The sequence below is a fragment of the Panicum virgatum genome, chromosome 4N, assembly GCF_016808335.1.
Source record: "Panicum virgatum strain AP13 chromosome 4N, P.virgatum_v5, whole genome shotgun sequence".
Lineage (NCBI taxonomy): Eukaryota > Viridiplantae > Streptophyta > Magnoliopsida > Poales > Poaceae > Panicum > Panicum virgatum.
The window spans coordinates 23,887,763-23,908,421 of record NC_053148.1 but is presented as its reverse complement, the minus strand read 5'-3'; the positions used below and the strand labels follow the sequence as shown (position 1 = coordinate 23,908,421).

Here is a 20,659-nt window from a genome sequence, read left to right as displayed (position 1 = left end):
ATGTATTTATTTTGTTTCTTATTTTAGTATGCATTCTTGTTTTGGCATCTACGTATCTCTTCGGCACTTGTCATGTTGTTGGGGTTCTCTTTAACTACAGAGACAATTAAGGTTGAGCTTCAAATTGTCAAATAAAATTAAATATTTGTTGCTGTATAGTTTTTGCAACTGTTCTGCTGGCTGCGCTATGTTAGGCTGTCCGTACTTGTAATACTCTAAATTCATCGTCTAAAAGAAATATTCTATCGTGGTCATCGAGATTCTCTTCTTTATATCTAGTTCTTCTGCACCCATCCATACTCTATATCTCGCTCTGTACCGACTACCACATATTTTATTAAACCATTTGGAACTACCATCTCCTCTCGTTTTTTTTTTCCATTTTACAGTAGTTTAATAACATAATTTTTTAATCGAATAAAATAGTTTTCCTCATTTGTTCTCTCTTTTTTCTTTTTTTCTCCTTTTCTGTTGTTTTCTCTTTTTCTTTCCCCTTTTCCTTTTGGTCTCCACCACCCTCTTCGCTCCCCATCCACACCCTTCCCTCTGTCGCTCTCGCTCACTGATGGGCAAGTGTGCCACTTTGTGATGGGGTACAAGCATATTATGCTTATTTATGTACTTACAATCTTGCAGTGGATATGCAGTTGCTGATTAAATAGTTGGAGCATACAAGAGTTTCAGATATAGATATACTACTTAGCATACCACTTTTGATAGATTCATTTTTAATCTTTCATCCCTGGTCACACAAATAAAATTTCACAATTGAAGAGGTTGCTTCATAGAAAATCATGAGAATTCTTCGAATAATTCAATGCAAGACGCGGATTAGAGTTGTGCACTATATGTCGACCTAACAAAAAGAACCCAGGATTAATCATTCTTCATTCCTTGATTGATATAACAGTATCAGTTTCCTAAATATTGTATTAAAATCAAGTAGCAAGTAGAATTTACATCATTAGTAAATTATGTATTGAAGACGTTGCTCTTGATCCTTTTATATATTTTTCTTTTTGCTTTCTTGTTTTTGATACAAATAGGTCTTCTTGCTCGTCTTGCACCTTTTTCGTATTGGTTTTCCATCGTCCACAAGTGTAAACACTCGAAACAATCAAGTTGTGATAAGTTGCCATCCACTAATAGTAAGCTCCAATATGGCTTCAAAAAAATAGTAAGCTCCAATACCATCCTCACTGCAGAATACGAAACACAGATTGCAAAGTGAATCTGAGTGGTCAATGTTTAGAGGAGAAAATGTTGTCAGATTCAGTAAGATGAGTATCTTAGTTTTTAAGGCAGGCAGGGGAAGTAACTCCTATTAATTAGAGCATAAATTTGGTTTTGTAAGCTCTGCTACATGGCAAGAAGCACAAAAAAATTACCAGCGTGTTTGTTCACAGTGCTAGCTGCTTACACATTGCAGGTTGCAATGGATGAGTGGTCAGTGTGGTTAGATTAAATGTGGTACCATAACACGAATAGGCAGAGGAACCAGATCATGCTCATATCTTGGTCTAGTGGTTATCAAGTGAATCTCAAAATAACTTTACATTTCTGTTCTTTATCTATCATATGTAACCATCAAGGAGCCAGAGAAATCAATCTGTAACACCAGGATTGAAAAATGAAATTTTTTTGACGCCATTTGCAGGATAGGAATAGAAGAAAAATAGATACCTTCACAAAGTAAGTATGCTATACGCCTGGGAGCTTGGCATTTTGTCGAACACCTTGTTGGCAGTGGAGGTAATGTCGACTATGGCCATTGGAGGGATGGTACAGTAAATAAAATAAGACCTATGCAGAGGTTTCTTAATACTGAGAAATCTATAGGAATATGTAGTCTAAGCAAACATATCAGTAGCTAACTGGCGCTACAAGTGGTAGCTCCACAACAGAAAATTTAAGGCTCCACAACAGAAACAGAGAAAAACAGAGCTTGACACCTTGCTAGGAGCTGCTATGACATGCAAGATGAAGATGCTGTAAAAGAAATGTTTTTCCTCCACTGTGAAATCCAATAAGCACATGTCGCTAGCTAATCAAGTTCTTCACAATCAAGCACGATCAAATGTTTGTGTTGCCAATTGCTTGTCACCTGAGTCCCTGTAAATGTAGAGGTCAAACTATTAGTTATCCCCTGGTACAAGCAGAAATTAATAACCTGTTGCTTTCACAGCAATACCTTCTGCTTCGAAGCCAGATCACTTGATACTGAACCCAATGTAACCTAGAAATCTTTATTAAGTGGTTCCACTATCAAGACACCCAATGACAATTTCTTTGGTAGAGTCCCTATTGTACAGCAAAGGAAAATAGAATACTTTCAGCCAGAATATATAAAACCAGTTGAAAAGGTATGTTGTGCCTGAATAAAAGAGTGCTGCTTCGAAGGCCGATCACTTGATACTGAACCCAATGTAACCCAGAAATCTTTATTAAGTGCTTCCACTATCAAGGCACCCAATGAATACATATCTACTATAAGTTATATTAGTATTAAGGAGAAATCATTAATTTATCGCTGCAACCTTCTATTTCTGGTAGAGCAGTCCCAAGAGATAAGCTGCTGAACTTTAGTTAGAATATCCCTGATGATTGTTGCGATAAAAAAGGTGCTTCTGTTAGCTGCACGGTATGGACCCAGTAAATAGCAAGGATCCTCGAATAAGTTGCAACTATGATTGAGCAGATCATGCATATCCTACTTGATCTAATAACAGCATCTAATTTTTTGCACTGCATCTTCACTACTTCCAACATGTGCAGCCACTATTTTTTTTTAAGTTAACATGTGCATCCACTATAGTTTCATTTATTCAAGGGCGATAGAAAAAGGAGCGCATTTCAATATACTTATGGGCAGGTACATTTTATCTACACCATCGATGGAACGTACGGGGGTACGTACCTATTGCTGTGTGGCTCTCATGCTGCCAGCTTTGCCGTGCCCACCGTTGAGCTGGCTAGCCAGGAAATATAACTTTGTTGGCATAGAATAAAATTACAGGGGTGAAGGATTGTGATGCTTCCTGTGTTAGGACATGCACATTTTGTCGAACATCTTGCAGACAGTGGAGGCAACGGGTGGAGATGTACCTACATTGGAGGCTATGACTGGAGCTGCTGATTGCGTTGGCATTACGTCGATCTGCAGCCGTGCGAGCTGCTATCCGTGGTCACCTTCGTTGTTGCACTCTGGGAGCTCCGGAAGTCTCCAGTGGGAGGTCTGTCAAAGGGAGGCCAGTAGGAGCTCATGCGTCGCATCGTTTTGCAGCTCGTGCGAGCTGCATATGGGGCCTCCAATGCCTGGATTGCTACCCACATCAAAGTAGAGGGGGATGGGACTGGGAGGGGAGAGGAGGGGGAGGTAGCTGACGACGATGGCCCTGCGGTGGCGGGCGGCACCCGCCGAATTGGAGGCCGACCACGCGGCGGCTGTGGCAAGGCCACAGTGGGAAGGGAGTCGGCGCCAGGAAGATGATGTCGGTGGGTTGCCTGGCAGGAGGACAACGGCGGGTGCTACAAGTGGAGGGAGGCGCTGGCGACGCAGTAGGCGAAGGGCGGCGGGGCAGGCGGAGAGGCAGAGGCAAGCCGGAAGCGGAGGCGGCTGAGCGGGTTCGCGACGATTCGCGAGCGCCGCAGATTCATGGGTTAATGGGCGCGAGAGCCGCGCCCACCCTGATCCAATGGTTGATATTACGATTTTGCGAGATCCAACGGCTAGAGGATTAGCGGGCGACGTGGCACGATGGTTTCGCCCGGTTTGGTGCAGGAATCGTATTTAGAGATGTGGGAAGCGGCGATCGACAGAATCGAAAAATAACGTTTGGGTGGGATTTTGGCTTATTTCCATCTATAATCAGATTATAAACAGAAACAAACAGGGCCTTGGTCTCCTCTCCTCTAAAGTGGCCTCGCCGCCGATAGTTGGAGAAGTTAGGATCCATTCTTTCATGACAAAATTGGATCTATATCTATATCTATATATATATCTATCTATACTATAAAGATTGAAAATAATTAAAAATATTTGTCACCCAAACTGGCTCCGCCGTACCCCTCACGCCGGACCCGCGTGTCAGGGTCGAATGAGGTGGGAGGGGGTGGAGACCCATAAAAATTAGAGGTTAGGAGATGTTTCTGCCTAATCTATATATATACTATATAGATCGAAAACAATTGAAAACGTTTGTCACCCAAACTGGGTCTACCGTACCCCTCACGTCGGACCCGCGTGTCAGGGTCGAAGGAGGTGGGAGGAGGTGGAGACCCATAAATATTAAGGGTTAGGGGATGTTTCTACCTAATCTATATTTTTTTTTGTCACCGCGCACTCCCACATACCCGCCGCTGCACCCGTGCCCTCAGAGTCAGGATCTTGTCCGGGTTCACGTGGCACACGGACTGGCGTTCAACATCGACCCTGAATTCAACCTGCTAGTGGTTTGGCACCCCCAAACCATTACTGAACCGAACCATTTCATAATATATATTATAACACTCCAAACCACCCCACTCTACTATCTTCCAAAATTAAATTAAATCAAAATGCATACAACATCTCATCCAAATTAGACCAGCCCACCTCCGACCCCACAGTTTCAACCCACCTCCAAACCCACCGTTTCAACCCAACTCAACCAAGCTTGAGGATGTTCAGTGCCGGACCTTGCCGAGGATGGCCATTTCCGCCACCATCACCCGCGCCGCGTTGCCCTTCCACAGCCGCTTCACGAGCAGCAAACGGTGTAATAATACCAACAATGATTATCTTAATGATCTGTTCTATCTAGCAGGCAGCTGAGCAGCAAGCATCGCAGCGCAGTAGTAGAGCAGCCACCAGCGAAGCGCAGCAAAGCAGAGCAGCCACCATGTTATCGCCATAAATTAACAGGGCCGAGAGTGAGTTGGGCTTAATGAAGAGATTGAAGAAGGCTTACGAATCGGCTCCTGCGTGAGCATTTGGGCCATGTGGGCCATGTATCTTTAGATTTAGTTCGATAGAGTTAGAGATAGAGTCCGATATGGACACATTAGTTTAGATTGTTTCTCAAGTCTCCGGACTATAAATATGTACCCTATGTTATTCGTAAAAAGAAGAACGTCATCACGTCTCGCAAACAACAACTCTCGGCGCACCGCCACCCCTAATCTTAGGGTTTCATCCAAGTAAGCGCCATGCTGCCCTGATCGCTTTTTGCGATCAGGGCAGTGTTGTTCTTGCTTTTACCTTGGTATTACTCGTACTGAAGCGTTTTTTATGGCGAGTAATGCTAGTTATCTTGGTGTTCGTAGCATGGCTTTTAGTAGATTCATCGTGCTTTCATTGCATACCATCTACGAATATCATGTTGTTTCTGTGCAGTCACGTTTCAATCTTATGCTAATTCTTGTTACATAGAGTTAGTTGCATGGAGACAACACCCTGCTTCTTTTCCATCTAGTAGATCTAATCTGTTACGGTTTGTTCTTATACTTAAGAATTGGCGTAATATCTGTCAGATTAGGCCTTGCAAACGGGTTGGATGATCCGGTGATGTAGTAGATGCTTTATTTTAGCTTTGATAGGGATTGTTCCGGGAATCGGATCTTGCTAGTTCTTAGGCCTCTGTTTTGGTTATGGTTCAGTTATCTGTTACGTTCATTAGGCCCAATCACGTGTAGGATGTTCCGATCTAACAGTGAAGATTTTACCGTTGTGGATTAGATTAACTAGATTTAATTGAAGCAGTTTTACAGTTATTTGCTTTATTTATTGATATCCGGATGCAAGCAGATCTAATCTGACACCGGGACTCGATCGGCTCTTTAAAGTCGATGCAAGAGTCGTCCCGGGGAGCCGACCACGGCTCGGACTTATGTTTCCACGTGTTTGTGTATGCAGGCAAATCGTTGCAAGCACGTTCGCACCTTCCTGATCGGGTATAGGTCAGGTGGCACGCCCTGCGTCTTCACAAGCCGCGGCGTGTGCTGGAATTGCGGGCCGTTGACGAGGGAGCAGTGCCTGGCAGCACCCTGGCGACCTCCCGGCTCTTCGTGTTGCCTGTCGCTACTCGCCGGTGGGTTTTGACCGACAACACATTCTGGCACACCCGGTGGGACCTTCATCAACAACAACGCCCGTCGCAGAGATGATAGGAGCTCAGGACCAAGCATCGGTTCCGCCGGTCACTAAGCCTGTGACGTATGAAGAGCTGACTCCAGAACACAAGCAAAATTACGATGAGGTCAAAGATCAGTTCGAAGCCGATCTCATCGGCTCTTTTGAGAGGACCCGCAACCACGGCATCAGGTGGAAGGGGTTCTCACCAGAGGGCGCTCTCGACAATGTTGACCTGTCCGTGCCATCAGAGGAGCGCACCAGAGCCTTACGCCAGGAGATGAACTACATGGTGGCTCACGCGCTTCATCGGCACTCAGAGAGCCTCGTGAATGAGCTTGAGCGCGTGGCACATCGCGTTGTCCAGGAGGTGATCAAGAACCAGTACTCCCCGTCAGGACCAATCCTGGGGAGCCATAGGGGCGAAGTTGCATTGCAATCTAGGCCGCCAGTATCGTACTCACTTGCGGCAGCAGGGCAGCAGAGTTCGCCGATCTACGTCGTCTACAAGATCGGCGGTGACTCTGGAGAAGGACAGTTCCTGAGCGAGCCGCCCAAAGAGATCCCACACGGCTACACGTGCGTGTACATACCTGACAATATCAACCCAACACGCACGGTCCAGCTGGTGGGTACAGCAGCTGCAGGAGCAGACACAGAGAATCAGGCATGGCTGGCAAAGTACGCTACCGGGCTGAGTGCTGAACCCTCGGCCCCAGGAGTTATTAGCGTGGAGCAGGTCAGTGCAATACTGATGGATCAGTTTAGCATCCTGCCCAAGAGAAAGGCGATCGGCTATTCCAAGCCGTATCCAAGTGACTACGATTTGATCCCATTGCCACCCAAATATCGGCTTCCGGAGTTCACCAAATTCAGTGGATCAGAAGGAGCCAGCTCTATCGAGCATGTGAGCCGATACCTGACACAGCTTGGGATGATCTCAGTATCGGATCCTCTGAGGGTCCGTTTCTTTTCCCAGTCTCTCACGGGTTCAGCCTTCGGATGGTATACATCACTGCCTCCAGATTCGATCCGGACTTGGAGGCAGCTGGAAGATCAGTTTCACACCTAGTATCATTCAGAAACTGCTGAAGCCGGGATTGCCGACCTTGCCCAAGTCAGGCAGAGGCGAGGTGAAAATGTCTCAGAATATGTGCAGCGCTTCCGAGAGGTCAAGAACCGATGCTACTCATCGCGCATCACAGAGAAGGAGGCAATTGATTTGGCTGTTCTGGGACTCGCTAAGCCGATCAAGGATCTGGCTTTCCAGTTGGAATTTTCCTCGCTGACACACATGGTGCAGAAGCTCACGGCGTATGAACACTATCATCCGGACCTGTACTAGGAAAAATTCAAGCGCCATGTAAACATGGCCCAAGCAGAGGATTCCGATGATTCTGGCGGGGAACAAGAAGTGGCTGTGGCAGAGTGGACCCGGGGGGCAAACCCCATCCCGTGCAAGTGGGTCAGACATCAGGGGCTTGTGAAGGGCTTTGACTTTGACGTGGCCAAGGCGGAGCAGATATTCGATCTACTGCTCAAGGAAAAGCAGTTGAAGCTCCCAGAAAACCACAAGCTGCCGACGGCACAAGAGCTGCAGGGAAGGCTGTACTGCAAGTGGCACCACTCGTTCACCCACGCCACGAATGACTGCAAGGAGCTGCGTCGGCAGATCCAATCAGCAATCGAGTAGGGCCGATTAATTCTGGCCCAACACACAATGAAAGTGGACAGTCAACCGTTCCCACAGGCTAACGTGGTGAAGCTGTCAGATTTTGGACCTGAGAGTCAGAATTTGGCGTTTCAGATCAACATGGCGGGACCCGTACGCCGCCGTGACGAGCAGAGGAAAGAGGCCGTTTCTGGCAAACGGCCGCAGGATGAACATGAGCTGGAACAGCAACATGTGACTGAGGAGCAAGTGTGTCACATCCGCAATCAGCTCACAGCCTCTAATCGGCTTCTGGAAAAGTACCAGTACAAGTTGCGCCACCGATACGAATCGGAAGAGGATGAATACGAGCACCGCACAGGGAGGACGCTGGGGAGACGTCAGGCCATACGCGACCACTGGCATTGCCTGTTCTTCAGGTACTGTTGGAATTCCGGCATGAGCCGATTGCCTACTATAGATGATTGCTTGGAGTGCAGGCCTCGGGGACGCCAGCACGACGAAACATCGGTGTTCCAGCGCTTAGGACCCAGAACACGATGACCGTGTGAGGCGGCCATCCAGGGATGATCTCGAGTCAGAGGAAGAAGACAAGTACCACCGTCCACGGTGGTGTCCTGATGGGCTCAGCCGATCACAGAAGCGCAGAGTGCAGCGCCTACGTAATCTCGAAGAGGCGGAAGCAAAGTACCTTGACGTGCTGAGGAAGGCGCGTCCAGACCTCGCGGAGCAAGTTAGACACCCGCGAAGGGTGGAAAGGCACCCTCCAAGGAAGGAGTGGCGCCCCAAGTAGCCAAGAGCCGATGACAAGCCATCGGCTGATGTAAACATGGTGTTCGTGCTCCCGTCGGAGTTTCGGGCGCCCCAACCAGAGGAATTGGCCATCGCGCAGTTGGATCTCGGCCCGCAGCCGATCATCTTCGAGAAGCCCAAGGAGAAAAACTACAAGCACCTGAAGGGATTGTATCTCAAGGGCTTCATCGACGGCAAACCTGTGAACAGGATGTTGGTCGACATTGGCGCCGCAGTCAACTTGATGCCGTACTCAGTGCTGCGCCGATTGGGTCGTTCTACTGCTGATCTCATCAAGACCAACGTTATGCTCAATTATTTCAACGGTCAGCCGTCGGAGGCACAGGGTGTCCTCAACGTAGAGTTGACAGTTGGCCGCAAGACCATCCCAACCTCTTTCTTCATCGTCAACAGCAAGAGTACGTACACAGTGCTGCTTGGGAGGGATTGGATTCACGCCAATTGTTGTGTCCCTTCCACGATGCACTAGTGTTTGGTCTAGTGGGATGGCGATGAAGTGGAGGTGGTCCGTGCAGATGACTCCAGCGAGGTTTCGCTCGCAGACATGAACGCCTGGGACGCGGAAGGGCAAGAGCCGATCTCAGGGATCGCGCTGGAAGATTGTGATCGGATCGAAGCGACAAAAAACGGGCTGAGGCTGGTCTTATCCACTGGCCTCATAGAGTAAAAATATCCTGGCAAGCTACGAAATCCAGTAAGATTAGAGAGGCCGGTCCCAGCGACCGGCCCCGAAAAATGATGAGTAATATATGTTTGGAGTTAAAGTTGTTACATCATGTACAAACAATGGCCTGTTCCGTTAGCTGGCCAGTTAATGTGCATTTAGTACCAAAGATTAATCTAGAAACGGCCGACCCGTGCGGTCGGCCGAAAATTTTCTTTTGTCATCTCCCCGTGTTCGCTGTCGACGTGGCAGATGATGACGAGTCGCGTGCGTCCACAGTCGACTTAACAAGCGATGGCAAGTTGGGGTACGGGTTTACATCAGCTGATGATTTAGAGGAAGTCGATATTGGTCCTGGGGATAAGCCGCGACCAACATTTATCAGCAAGAAGCTAGACCCGAGTCTGCGTGAGCCGATGATTGCACTCCTGAGGGAATACCGGGATTGTTTCGCATGGGACTATACTGAGATGCCCGGTCTGGACAGAAGCATCGTTGAACATCGGCTCCCGCTTAAGAAAGGATTTCGGCCGTTTCAACAACGAGCAAGGCAGTTGAAGGCTGAAGTCCTAGAGGAGGTCAAGAAAGAGGTGCAAAAGATGTTGGACGCAGGGTTCATCAGGCCATGCAGATACGCAGAATGGATCTCTAGTGTGGTCCCTGTACAGAAGAAGGATGGCCGATGGAGAGTCTGTGTGGACTTCAGAGACCTTAACAGAGCAACGCCAAAGGACGAATATCCGATGCCCGTGGCAGAAACATTGATCAACGCCGCTGCTGGTCACAAAATGCTCATCTTCATGGATGGTAATGCTGGCTACAACCAGATCTTCATGGCTCTAGAAGACATAAGCAAGATTGCGTTCAGAGTACTAGGTGCCGTCGGCTTGTTCGAGTACTTGGTTATGACCTTTGGATTGAAAAATGCCGGTGCAACGTATCAACGAGCCATGAATTACATTTTTCATGATCTCATCGTCAAGCTGGTAGAAATCTACATTGATGATGTTGTGGTCAAATCCATGTCAGCTGGGGGACATCTGGAAGATCTGCGTAAGGTTTTGGAGCGAACTCGGAAGTTGTTGGCGCTCCTTAAGTACCCATTTTACTATATGATTAGGAGTTGTTTTGGTAAATTCTTCGGGATGATTCATGTACTAACCCACCACTTGGCACCCGAACTTGACCGTTTTCGATTTTGTCCTGGATTTTGGAGCATGTTGCATTTTGACAGGAAATTGGACAATTTCGGAGATGTTTTGACGCATAGTTACAACTAGGCTAAGATGAGGAATAAGAGGAAGATTCAACACGCGAAAGATGGGACCGAAAGGGGCCAGAAAAGGCCCAGGCCGGTCGGCCTGGAGTCCTTGGGCCGGCCGGCCTAGCCCTTTTCGGAGCCTAATCGATCTCGATTTTCTTCAGCACGAAGTATGCGTCAACCCTAATCTGTGTTTTACCAAAACCGCCGACTATATCTGCCTATAAATACCCCGAAGCCGCCGTCAATCAAAAGGACGTTCAGAGAGGATCCAGAGAAGAGCATCCAGAGACACAAGAGAAAGGCGACACCGTTTGCCTCATCATCCCTCGGCGCCGCTGCAAGTTGGAGGACAGCAAGGGATCCATCCCTTGCCGGAGATTTCACCACCATGATCGACTGCGCTTCGCTTAGCTTTATGGGGTAAAGTCCTCGTTTGTTCATGGGGTTGTAAGGAGATCTTGAGTTGTAATTGCCGAATCCTTTATGAGATTTATCTGTCACGATTCTTGTTGATGATGCTTTAATGCCTAATAGTTCGCGACTTGGCTTTGGGTTTGCTTTGCTTTTGCCTGGTTTACTTAGATTACATCAACTATCGTGTTCTTGTCGATTCGTTACCGATTATCCTCGTGTAGTGACAGTATGCGGGAGGGAAAGGTTTTGATCTTGGAACACACCTTTGGTAGATTAGATCTGTTCTTCGTTGCTTGGCGATTACATCTCTAGTGATCCTAGTCCCTATGGACAAATACTCTTCATATCTTGTGCACACATCTATCATTGCTCACTAGTCTAGATTAGATTAGATTGGTTAGATTAGATCTATTTCGCACTCAATCACTCAATATAGATCTTTTACCAACATCATTAGTGCTTAGTTAAGCATAGTAATACACTTGTTCCGTGGATTGATAAACCTTGGGGGAATACTCTAAGGGAAAAGCTACACGATCCGTGCGCTTGCGGTACGTAAATTGACGCTTTAAGAAGTGTCAACAGAAGTTTGGGCTCAAAATGAACCCAAAGAAATGTGCCTTTGGCGTGTCAGCCGGTCAGTTCTTAGGATTCCTGGTGCATGAACGGGGAATCGAGATCGGCTTGAAAAGTCAAGAAGCGGTAAAAACAATGAAACCGCCCACTACGAAGAAGGAACTACAGAAACTCATCGGCAAAATCAACTTTGTCAAACGATTTATATCCAATCTGTCTGGGTGTATCGAGCCGTTCATGGGTCTGGTGAAGATCAAGTCGGATGATGAATTTCACTGGGGGGCAGAGCAGCAGCAAGCTTTCGACGAAATCAAGGAATATTTGTCGAAGCCTCCAGTTTTGGTTCCTCCACGGCAAGACAGGCCTTTCTACGTGTACTTGTCCGTGGGTGACACTTCCATCACCTCGGTTCTGATACAGGAGCATGACGACCAGGAGAGGGTTGTCTTCTACCTCAGCAGGCGCATGTTGGATGCCGAGACCAGGTATCTTGAGATCGAAAAGCTTTGTCTTTGTTTGTTCTTTACATGTACAAAGCTTCGACATATTTTGCTCTCGGCAGAAACAATTGTCATAAGTAAATCGGATGTCATCAAGCATATGTTGTCGGCTCCTATTCTGAAAGGCCGACTTGGAAAATGGATGTTTGCATTGTCAGAATTCGATATCCGATATCAACCTGCAAAGGCAGTCAAGGCACAGGCACTGGCGGATCTCATTACAGACAGAGTCAACACTGACGTGTCTGCACTTTTTGTACGTGCCTGGGCCATGTTCTTTGACGGATCGGCTTGTGATGATGGGTGCGGCGTGGAAATTCTGTTGGTATTGCCTCGTGGGGCGACATATTCTTTTTCCATCAGAATGACTACTCCATGTACCAATAATTTAGAAGAATATGAAGCCGTCCGCAAGGGAATGGAATTACTCTTGGAAGCTGGTGCAGAAGTAGTGGAAATATTTGGGGATTCGAAGCTTGTGATTTCTCAGCTCACGGAAGAATATAAATGTGAGAGCGAGGCTCTTTTTCCGATATGGATGCAATGCCGTGAGTTGATGTCACAATTCAGGTACATTAATTTCCACTAGATACGGAGGACTTTGAACAGTGAAGCCAATGATTTGGCACAAATGGCTTCTGGAAACAAGGAAACAGCCGATTGAGTCGATGTGGAGGTTCAGTTTCTAGAACATAGAGACTGGAGAGCCGATATCTTCAATTATTTGAAGGATTCGGCTCGGGGTGCACCCAGAAGGATAAGACTCAAGGCTATGAAGTATGTTCTGATAGGAGACAACATGTTCTACAGAACTTTGGAAGGATTGCTACTTAAATGTTTGGGGCCTTCGGAGTCGAATCGGCTCTTGCATGAGGTTCATAAAGGAGCCTGCGGTACTCATCAATCGGCTCATAAGATGAAGTGGCTGATTAGGCGATCGGGATATTACTGGCCTACCATGCTTGAAGATTGCTTCAAATATTACAAGGGATGTCAGGCATGTCAGAAATTCGGCAAGATTCAGATGGTGCCGGCTTCAGTAATGAATCCTATTATTAAGCCATGGCCGTTCAGGGGTTGGGCCATGGATATGATTGGCCAGATTAACCCACCATCTAGCAAAGGTCACCAATGGGTGCTAGCTGTCACGGATTATTTCACAAAATGGGTGGAAGCAGTACCCATGAGGTCGGTGGCATCGAAAGATGTGATCAGTTTTGTTAAAGAACACATCATCCATAGGTTTGGGATCCCTCAGACCATTACGACCGATGGAGGTTCGGTCTTTATATCAGAGGAATTCAGGAAATTCGCCGATGACACGGGGTTCAAGCTGATCAGATCATCTCCATATTATGCCCAGGCTAATGGACAAGCTGAAGCATCCAACCAGAGCCTGATCAAGCTGATCAAGAGGAAGATCGATGAATATCCTAGGCGCTGGTATGATGTGTTGTCAGAGGCTTTGTGGGCATATTGTATTTCGTGTCACGGATCCATCAAGACGTCACCATACCATTTGGTCTACGGCCAAGATGCTGTGTTACCTTGGGAGATCACGGCCGGATCAAGGCGTATTGAGTTTCAGAACGACCTATCGACTGAATAGTATGCAACCTTGATGAGCGATAATGTGGAGGATCTTACAGAGCTAAGACTTTGGTCGTTGGAGAAGATTAAGGAAAATAAGGCTAAAGTCGCTCGTGCAATGGTCATGCCGAAAGAATTCCAAGTTGGAGATTTAGTTTGGGAGGCAGTGTTACCATTGGGAACCAAAGATAGAAAATATGGCAAGTGGTCTCCAACTTGGCACGGACCGTACAAGGTTGATCAGGTTTTGCCTAGAAATTCCTACATGCTTGAAGAGTTGGATGGTGTCAAGTTTTCTATTGCTGTCAATGGCCAACACCTCAAGAAGTATTTCCCGAGCATGTGGGAAGGCGATTGACAAGAGCCGACGAGATCCGTCTGGCTATAGTGTAATAGGCCAGCACGTTGAGTTGGCCGGTAAAAAAAAAATCATGAGAGGCCAACACGTTGAGTTGGCTAGTAAAAAAAAAGGGATAAAAGTTTCAGGTTAAATGAGAGCCGATGTGTGACCATGGACTTAAGATGTTTTAAATGAGTACAAGTTTCAGGTTTAACAGGCAACATCAAATGTTTTCTGAATGGTTTTACTAGTTCAGGAATCCTTCTATGGCATGGATGGCTTTTGCACGTACATCGTCAGCTCTTGCAATGATTTCTTCATCGTCCTTGTCATCGCCTGATATTATCTGTCGACTCAAGGTGCTTATCTCTGCAAACTCTGCCTGTATTTATTCAGTCATTTCTTGGGCTTCCTGCTTGGAGTTTGCGATCGAAGCTTTCTCCTCTTGGATTAGTCTTTGGGTATTGCGGACCTTTTCTTTGAGTTCCATCAGTTCCTTTTCCAAGAGGTTGAGTCGTCTTGTGCTCTCGGAGATATCAGCTTTAGCATCCAGAGTTGCCTTCTTTTGGTTGAGTAGTTTGCACTTCTGAGCGATGTCGGCTTTCAGAGAGATTTGAGAATGACGCAGTTCTAGTCTCTGTTGTGCTGCCTTCACCTCTGCCCGAAAGAAAGGAAGATGGCCGGCTGGCCAAAGTTTGACTCGAAGTGATTCTGGAAGCTGGGATTCTATCTGCTCAAGAATTTCTTTTATCTTGCTGGAATCATCAACTAGAGTAATGATCGGAGCAGATAGTAGATCTTTGATGAGATGAAACTGATTTGCCAAGTTAGCCGATTGCTGCAAAGATGGTGTTTTTGCTCCAGGGGCAGTCAAACCCATTGATGCCGGGTCAAAGGAAAGCAAACCTGAAATGTCAAAGCCCTATGGACATATCTGAAATTAGAGCAAGGTGCATTTATGAAGCTATCGGCTAGTTCAGAATTGGTTCTTGTGATGTTACCTGTTCTGAAGAAGAAGCGTTGGGCGGTTCAAGAGCGATCGTCCTAATAGAGCTTGTGTCGACATCAAGAACATTGACTGTGTCAGCTTGCCCCTCGCTTGCCTCTATCAGTACATTAGGATTTGCAGTCATCTCGTGTTGTACTGGGCTTTCTGCATTAGAGGTGTCTTCAGCCATGTCCTGAAAATAAAATTACGGTCAACCAGAATATATGTGCATAAGGAAGAAGTTTCAGAAAAGATGAATCACCTGGTTAGAGTTAGTATCTGATGGACTTGGGGAAGATTGGACAATTTTCTTAATAATCCTTTTTGTAATCATCTTCCTCTTTTTGGTTGGAATTCGGGGGGCAACAATTGCAGAGACTTGTCTTCGTTTGGAAGCCGACTGAAGTAGGTCTGGCTGAATAGTCATTATCACTTTCTTCGTTGATGGTGACCCCTTGCAGAAGAGGACATCAGGGGCAGTTGGAAGAAAGTGGAATGACTCCCCGTTGCTGGTCATAGGTTCTGGACCATCTTGTTGCTGCAAACAGGGTGAGCAGGATTAGCTAAAGGGAAAAATAGAGGACTTAGAAAGAATGAATGCATTAATTCAGTACCTCTTCTTCGGGGATTACGTATTCAGGGTCAATTTGCTGCAGACGAGGACCTAGAGCTTTCATGAATACATGTGTTTTCCACATTCCCCACCATGCGCTAAAATCGATTGATGAAGGATCAAAGGACAGATCGGCTGGTATTGGAATGTGGAGATCCTCGAACATGCTGTAGCATCTTGAACTGGTGAGACCGTCAGGCAGATCGGCTCTACTCTCCACCAAGTGGTGAATTTGGAAGTGGGGAGGGAATTGTCCTAAGCCAAATTGCCGAGCTGCTATGACTGGTTGGTAGGTTTCATAGCCTGATTTGATAATTCTATTGGAAGTACTCATGCCAACAGGGAGGAAACCAGGCCGAATCATCAGGGAATATAGATGCCGAGTGCTGTCATCATCGGCAAAACTATCTAGTCTGAAGGCAGTTGGGTTCTCAAAAGCTTCAGATTTAGTGAATGGGAAATAAAGGGGATTGTCTAAACCTTTGTAGAAAATTCTGAACCAGTTTGCTGCATATGTTGGATTCAGTCTGCTGCCAGGAAGACTAAATAAAGCTTGGCCATAGCTAGTACATCTAATTGGTTTGCCACTCTCATCAGGAAAAGAGTTCTTGGTCAGGCCTTGGAAGTTTGGGATCTGGTGCTGAAAGTACAGTTGTGCCCACAACTGAATAAACCACCAAGGGCCTCCAGTTCTCAGTTTCTTTTGGTTAAGAAAGTTAGATGTCATCAAATGGAGATATCTGTAGGTTTCTCTAAGGAAAAGTTTACCTAGGCCAGTGCGGTTGCCATGGGCCAGGTGGTAGGCCAAGGGAAGATAATTCTTAGTTGGAGCTAAAGAAGGGACACAGAAGATGAAGTGCTCCAGCCAAAGGTTTAAGAAGGCTGTGTGTTCTTTTTCAGTCACTGGACCTTTTGTTCTCATGTGCTGGTTCATGTAAGTGCCCCAATTTGTGCAGTTTGCCTTGGAAGAGAGTTTAAAGGGGACTTCTGCCATTTTGTGGGCAGCTGGATTAGGAGATCCAATGTCTAGGCCAGTGATCATGGTGACATCTAGCAAAGTAGGGGTCATGGGACTGTGGCCAAAGAAGAAATAGTTCAGGGCATCAGACCAGAAATAGCCGATGGTTTTCAGAAGATTTTCATCTTTGTCAAGAGGAGATAATGATAAGCTAAGTGCATCGGCTATGTTTAATTCCTGCCACAAGGGCATATAAGCTTTTGCTACTCTGTTGTACCATGTAGTCCAGCTCTCAGGGGGGTTAGGCCAGGCTCTTAAGCAGTCTGCCCAGAGGTTCAAATCAATGTTTTGACTTACGAAAGGGATCCTGTTTGCTTCACAAGAGATCAAATCTATGATGTTTTCATAGGTTCGTGGGCCAAGAAAGAAAGATTTTGGATTGGAAGGATGCGGCAGAAGAATGTCTGACACCTGAAGTTCAGAAATTCAGAAGTATGCATGTGGTGTCAGGTTTCGGAGTTTAATGTTTTAGAGGCTTAGTAAACTAAGGACAACCAAAAGAATTAGGCTGAATATTACCTTCAGGCCGCAGGTTGCCGCATCATCGATTGCAGAGTTTGTTGTCTGAGCTGCAGAGTCTGCCATGATTCAGATCTGTTGACTTAGGGTTTGGTTGCTGTGGGCTCTGATTCGAATTCTGGATGCTTAGAGAGTTCTTGCTCGAATTTGTAGAGCTGGGTTTTCGAATTACGCTCGGATTTGAGAGTTTATTTCGAGTTCGGTTCAAGGTGAAAGTGATACTCTACTCTTGTGCGGGTTGCTTCTAGTTTGAATTTCGTCGGCTCTTGGATATTTATAGAAGCCTGATGCGTTGCCATCGGCTTTTTGGAAAACAAATCAAACACGTAGAATTTAAGGAAATTGACTTCATTAAAAGGAAAGGTTTTTTACAGAGGAAAGCCGATTTGACAAAGGAGTAATCCTTCGGCTTTACAATCCTATTCCTACAGTACTACTTCTACTGCTCATAGGTACCTAGTTACCTACAGCGTTTGGGGCTCCGGGCCGGCGCATCTCCGCCGTCGTCGCTGTCGTCGTCGTCGTCGTCGCTGCCGAAGGCGCTGCTGCCGCCCTCGGACCCGAAGTCATCGCTCCGGCCGCCGCCGCCGCTGCTTTCTTCCTCGCTGTCCTCCTCGGAGGACCCGAGGAACCGGAAGGGCTTTCCGCCCATCGGCTCGTCGTCGCCAGAGGAGGAGTCAATCTCCTCTTCTGAGGAGGGATCGACTCCGTCCCAGGAGAACTTGCCGTCGCTGCTGCTCTCCAGTTCCTCCTGGAACAGGAACTGGAGGTCTTCCCCCTCGGTCTCGGGCTCGTTCTCCTCGGAGATGACCCCGAAGTCGAACTCCTCTGCATCCCAGTGCAGAGGAGCCAGCGCCTCGTTGGCTGCTGTCGGGTCCCACTCGGGAGTCGGCTCCCGACTCTCTGGGATAGAGTCGATGGAAGAAGCGCAGAGGAAAGAAGAAGAAGGAGAAGAGGAGGAGGAAGAGTCTCCGAAGGAGTTGGAGCCGGAGGAGGAAGAGATTGCCATGGCTACTGGCTGATGATGGAGGTGGGGTTTCTGCGCTATTGGTTTTGGAGGAAGATGAGTTTGTAGTGAAGAGAGCCGATTCGGGTTGAGGTTAAATAGTAAAAGATGGAAGACGAATCGGCAGTTTCACGTTCTACGAGGAGCCAGTTGCAGAGACGTTGCGTCTTCCTTGGTGGTTGCAGCAGTTTTAATGATCATTAATGGGAAGATGAAGCGACGGAGTGGTTTTGAAATTATCATTGCCAAAACCAGGGGGGCATGTGTTATCGCCAGGGTTAATTTATGGGCCGAGAGTGAGTTGGGCTTAATGAAGAGATTGAAGAAGGCTTACGAATTGGCTCCTGCGTGAGCATTTGGGCCATGTGGGCCATGTATCTTTAGATTTAGTTCAGATAGAGTTAGAGATAGAGTCCGATATGGACACATTAGTTTAGATTGTTTCCCAAGTCTCCGGACTATAAATATGTACCCTATGTTATTCGTAAAAAGAAGAACGTCATCACGTCTCGCAAACAACAACTCTCGGCGCACCGCCACCCCTAATCTTAGGGTTTCATCCAAGTAAGCGCCATGCTGCCCTGATCGCTTCTTGCGATCAGGGCAGCGTTGTTCTTGCTTTTACCTTGGTATTACTCGTACTGAAGCGTTTTTGATGACGAATAATGCTAGTTATCTTGGTGTTCGTAGCATGGCTTTTAGTAGATTCATCGTGCTTTCATTGCATACCATCTACGAATATCATGTTGTTTCTGTGCAGTCACGTTTCAATCTTATGCTAATTCTTGTTGCATAGAGTTAGTTGCACGGAGACAATACCCTGCTTCTTTTCCATCTAGTAGATCTAATCTGTTACGGTTTGTTCTTATACTTAAGAATTGGCGTAATATCTGTCAGATTAGGCCTTGCAAACGGGTTGGATGATCCGGTGATGTAGTAGATGCTTTATTTTAGCCTTGATAGGGATTGTTCCGGGAATCGGCTCTTGCTAGTTCTCAGGCCTCTGATTTGGTTATGGTTCAGTTATCTGTTACATTCATTAGGCCCAATCACGTGTAGGATGTTCCGATCTAACAGTGAAGCTTTTACCGTCGTGGATTAGATTAACTAGATTTAATTGAAGCAGCTTTACAGTTATTTGCTTTATTTATTGATATCCGGATGCAAGCAGATCCAATCTGACACCGGGACTCGATCGGCTCTTTAAAGCCGATGCAAGAGTCGTCCCGGGGAGCCGACCACGGCTCGGACTTATGTTTCCACGTGTTTGTTTATGCAGGCAAATCGTTGCAAGCACATTCGCACCTTCCTGATCGGGTATAGGTCAGGTGGCACGCCCTGTGTTTTCACAAGCCGCTGCGTGTGCTCGAATTGCGGGCCGTTGACGAGGGAGCAGTGCCTGCTAGCGCCCCGGCGACCTCCCGGCTCTTCGTGTTGCCTGTCGATACTCGCCGGTGGGTTTTGACCAACAACACCACCAGCTATTGGCGGAGAAAAGGCAGGCAAGCAACTCGTGGGCCCGTATCAAGCCGACCACGCCGGCCACATCGATGGGCGGGGCGCCTCCGGCCCCCTCCGCGCGGGCTTGGACGGGTGTCGGGCGGGTCGCTGTTGCCCACGTCGAGCACAGGCCGATCGTGCCGGCCCCTCGCGCGACCTCGGGCAGGTGCCCGCCGGCCAATGCGAGCGCAGGGCCGCGGCCGCGAGGCGGGACACCGCCGGCCCCCTACGGCGCGGATCTGCGCCCCGCCGCCGCCGCAAGCTCACAAGCTCCAGTAGCCGCCGCCGCAGTCACAGCTTTCCCCAGCCGCTTCTTGTCCTCCTCCTTGCCGGCGCTGGTCCTGCCGCCTCCGCCCCTGCCCGAGGGGAATCCGTTCGCCGCGCTCCTCTCCTCTGACCCTCCGCCGCCGCAGCCTCTTCGCCTGGTGCTCGCCACAGGCGACGTCCGCTCTGCGTTCCGCGGCCTCCCGGGCCTCGCGCGCCAGCTCAGCTCTTCCGGTGGCGGAGGCCACCCCGCGAGTCTTCCAGCGCACCGCCCACGAACGGATAAGGGCGACAGGGATAGATGATGGGGATCCACGAGCCAAACTAGATTGATCCATCTAAATTGGCAGTCCAAACCGAACCAACCCACTAGCTATCGCAGTCCGGTTACCACCAAACTATATTGGCCCAAACACAAAAACCAGACCACAAAGACTGGTTTGAGCCCAAACCACTAGCAGGTTGACCCTGAATCCCCAATCTCGGGTGCTTGGAGAACATCGTGTCGTGCGGCATCGCCGGCAAAGGGGTCACGTCGCTGCGGTGGGAGGTGCCGGACGGAGTGGAGCTTCCGGCTGACGAGGTCATTCTGACCAGCTTGTCCGGTGCCTGGGGAGAACTTTGGGCTTCACCGATGTGGAATTTAAGGACGATTATGAGTGTGGAGGCATGATTGGTGCTGCTCAAGATGCAGCTTCACAATCCTGATGCGCAGTTCAATCTGTATACACTGCAATCGCATCCTTCAGAATGTCTTCAGATCAATTTTTGGAATATTTTTTCATCTCTTTACACAGCAGTCAGTCATG

The 20,659-nt window shown here is 47.6% G+C and overlaps 1 protein-coding gene and 1 long non-coding RNA gene across 2 annotated transcripts; one reads left to right on the top strand and one right to left on the bottom strand.

The window, feature by feature from the left end:
• Positions 1-1,688: 1,688 nt before the first annotated feature.
• Positions 1,689-3,610, bottom strand: LOC120669805. Its single transcript, XR_005672823.1, has 2 exons — positions 2,192-3,610; positions 1,689-2,112 (listed from the first exon to the last, which is right to left on the bottom strand). It is a non-coding gene; the product is annotated as an uncharacterized LOC120669805 (long non-coding RNA).
• Positions 3,611-19,636: 16,026 nt separating this feature from the next.
• Positions 19,637-20,155, top strand: LOC120669243 (U1 small nuclear ribonucleoprotein C-like). The gene has a single exon (XM_039949024.1). It carries the CDS (start codon positions 19,637-19,639, stop codon positions 20,153-20,155), a length of 519 nt encoding a protein of 172 aa, XP_039804958.1.
• Positions 20,156-20,659: the final 504 nt, after the last annotated feature.

What these genes read in the sequence shown, in the direction of transcription:
- LOC120669243 (XM_039949024.1), top strand. Translation starts at nt 19,637, where the DNA reads ATGGGCGGGGCGCCTCCGGCCCCCTCCGCGCGGGCTTGGACGGGTGTC.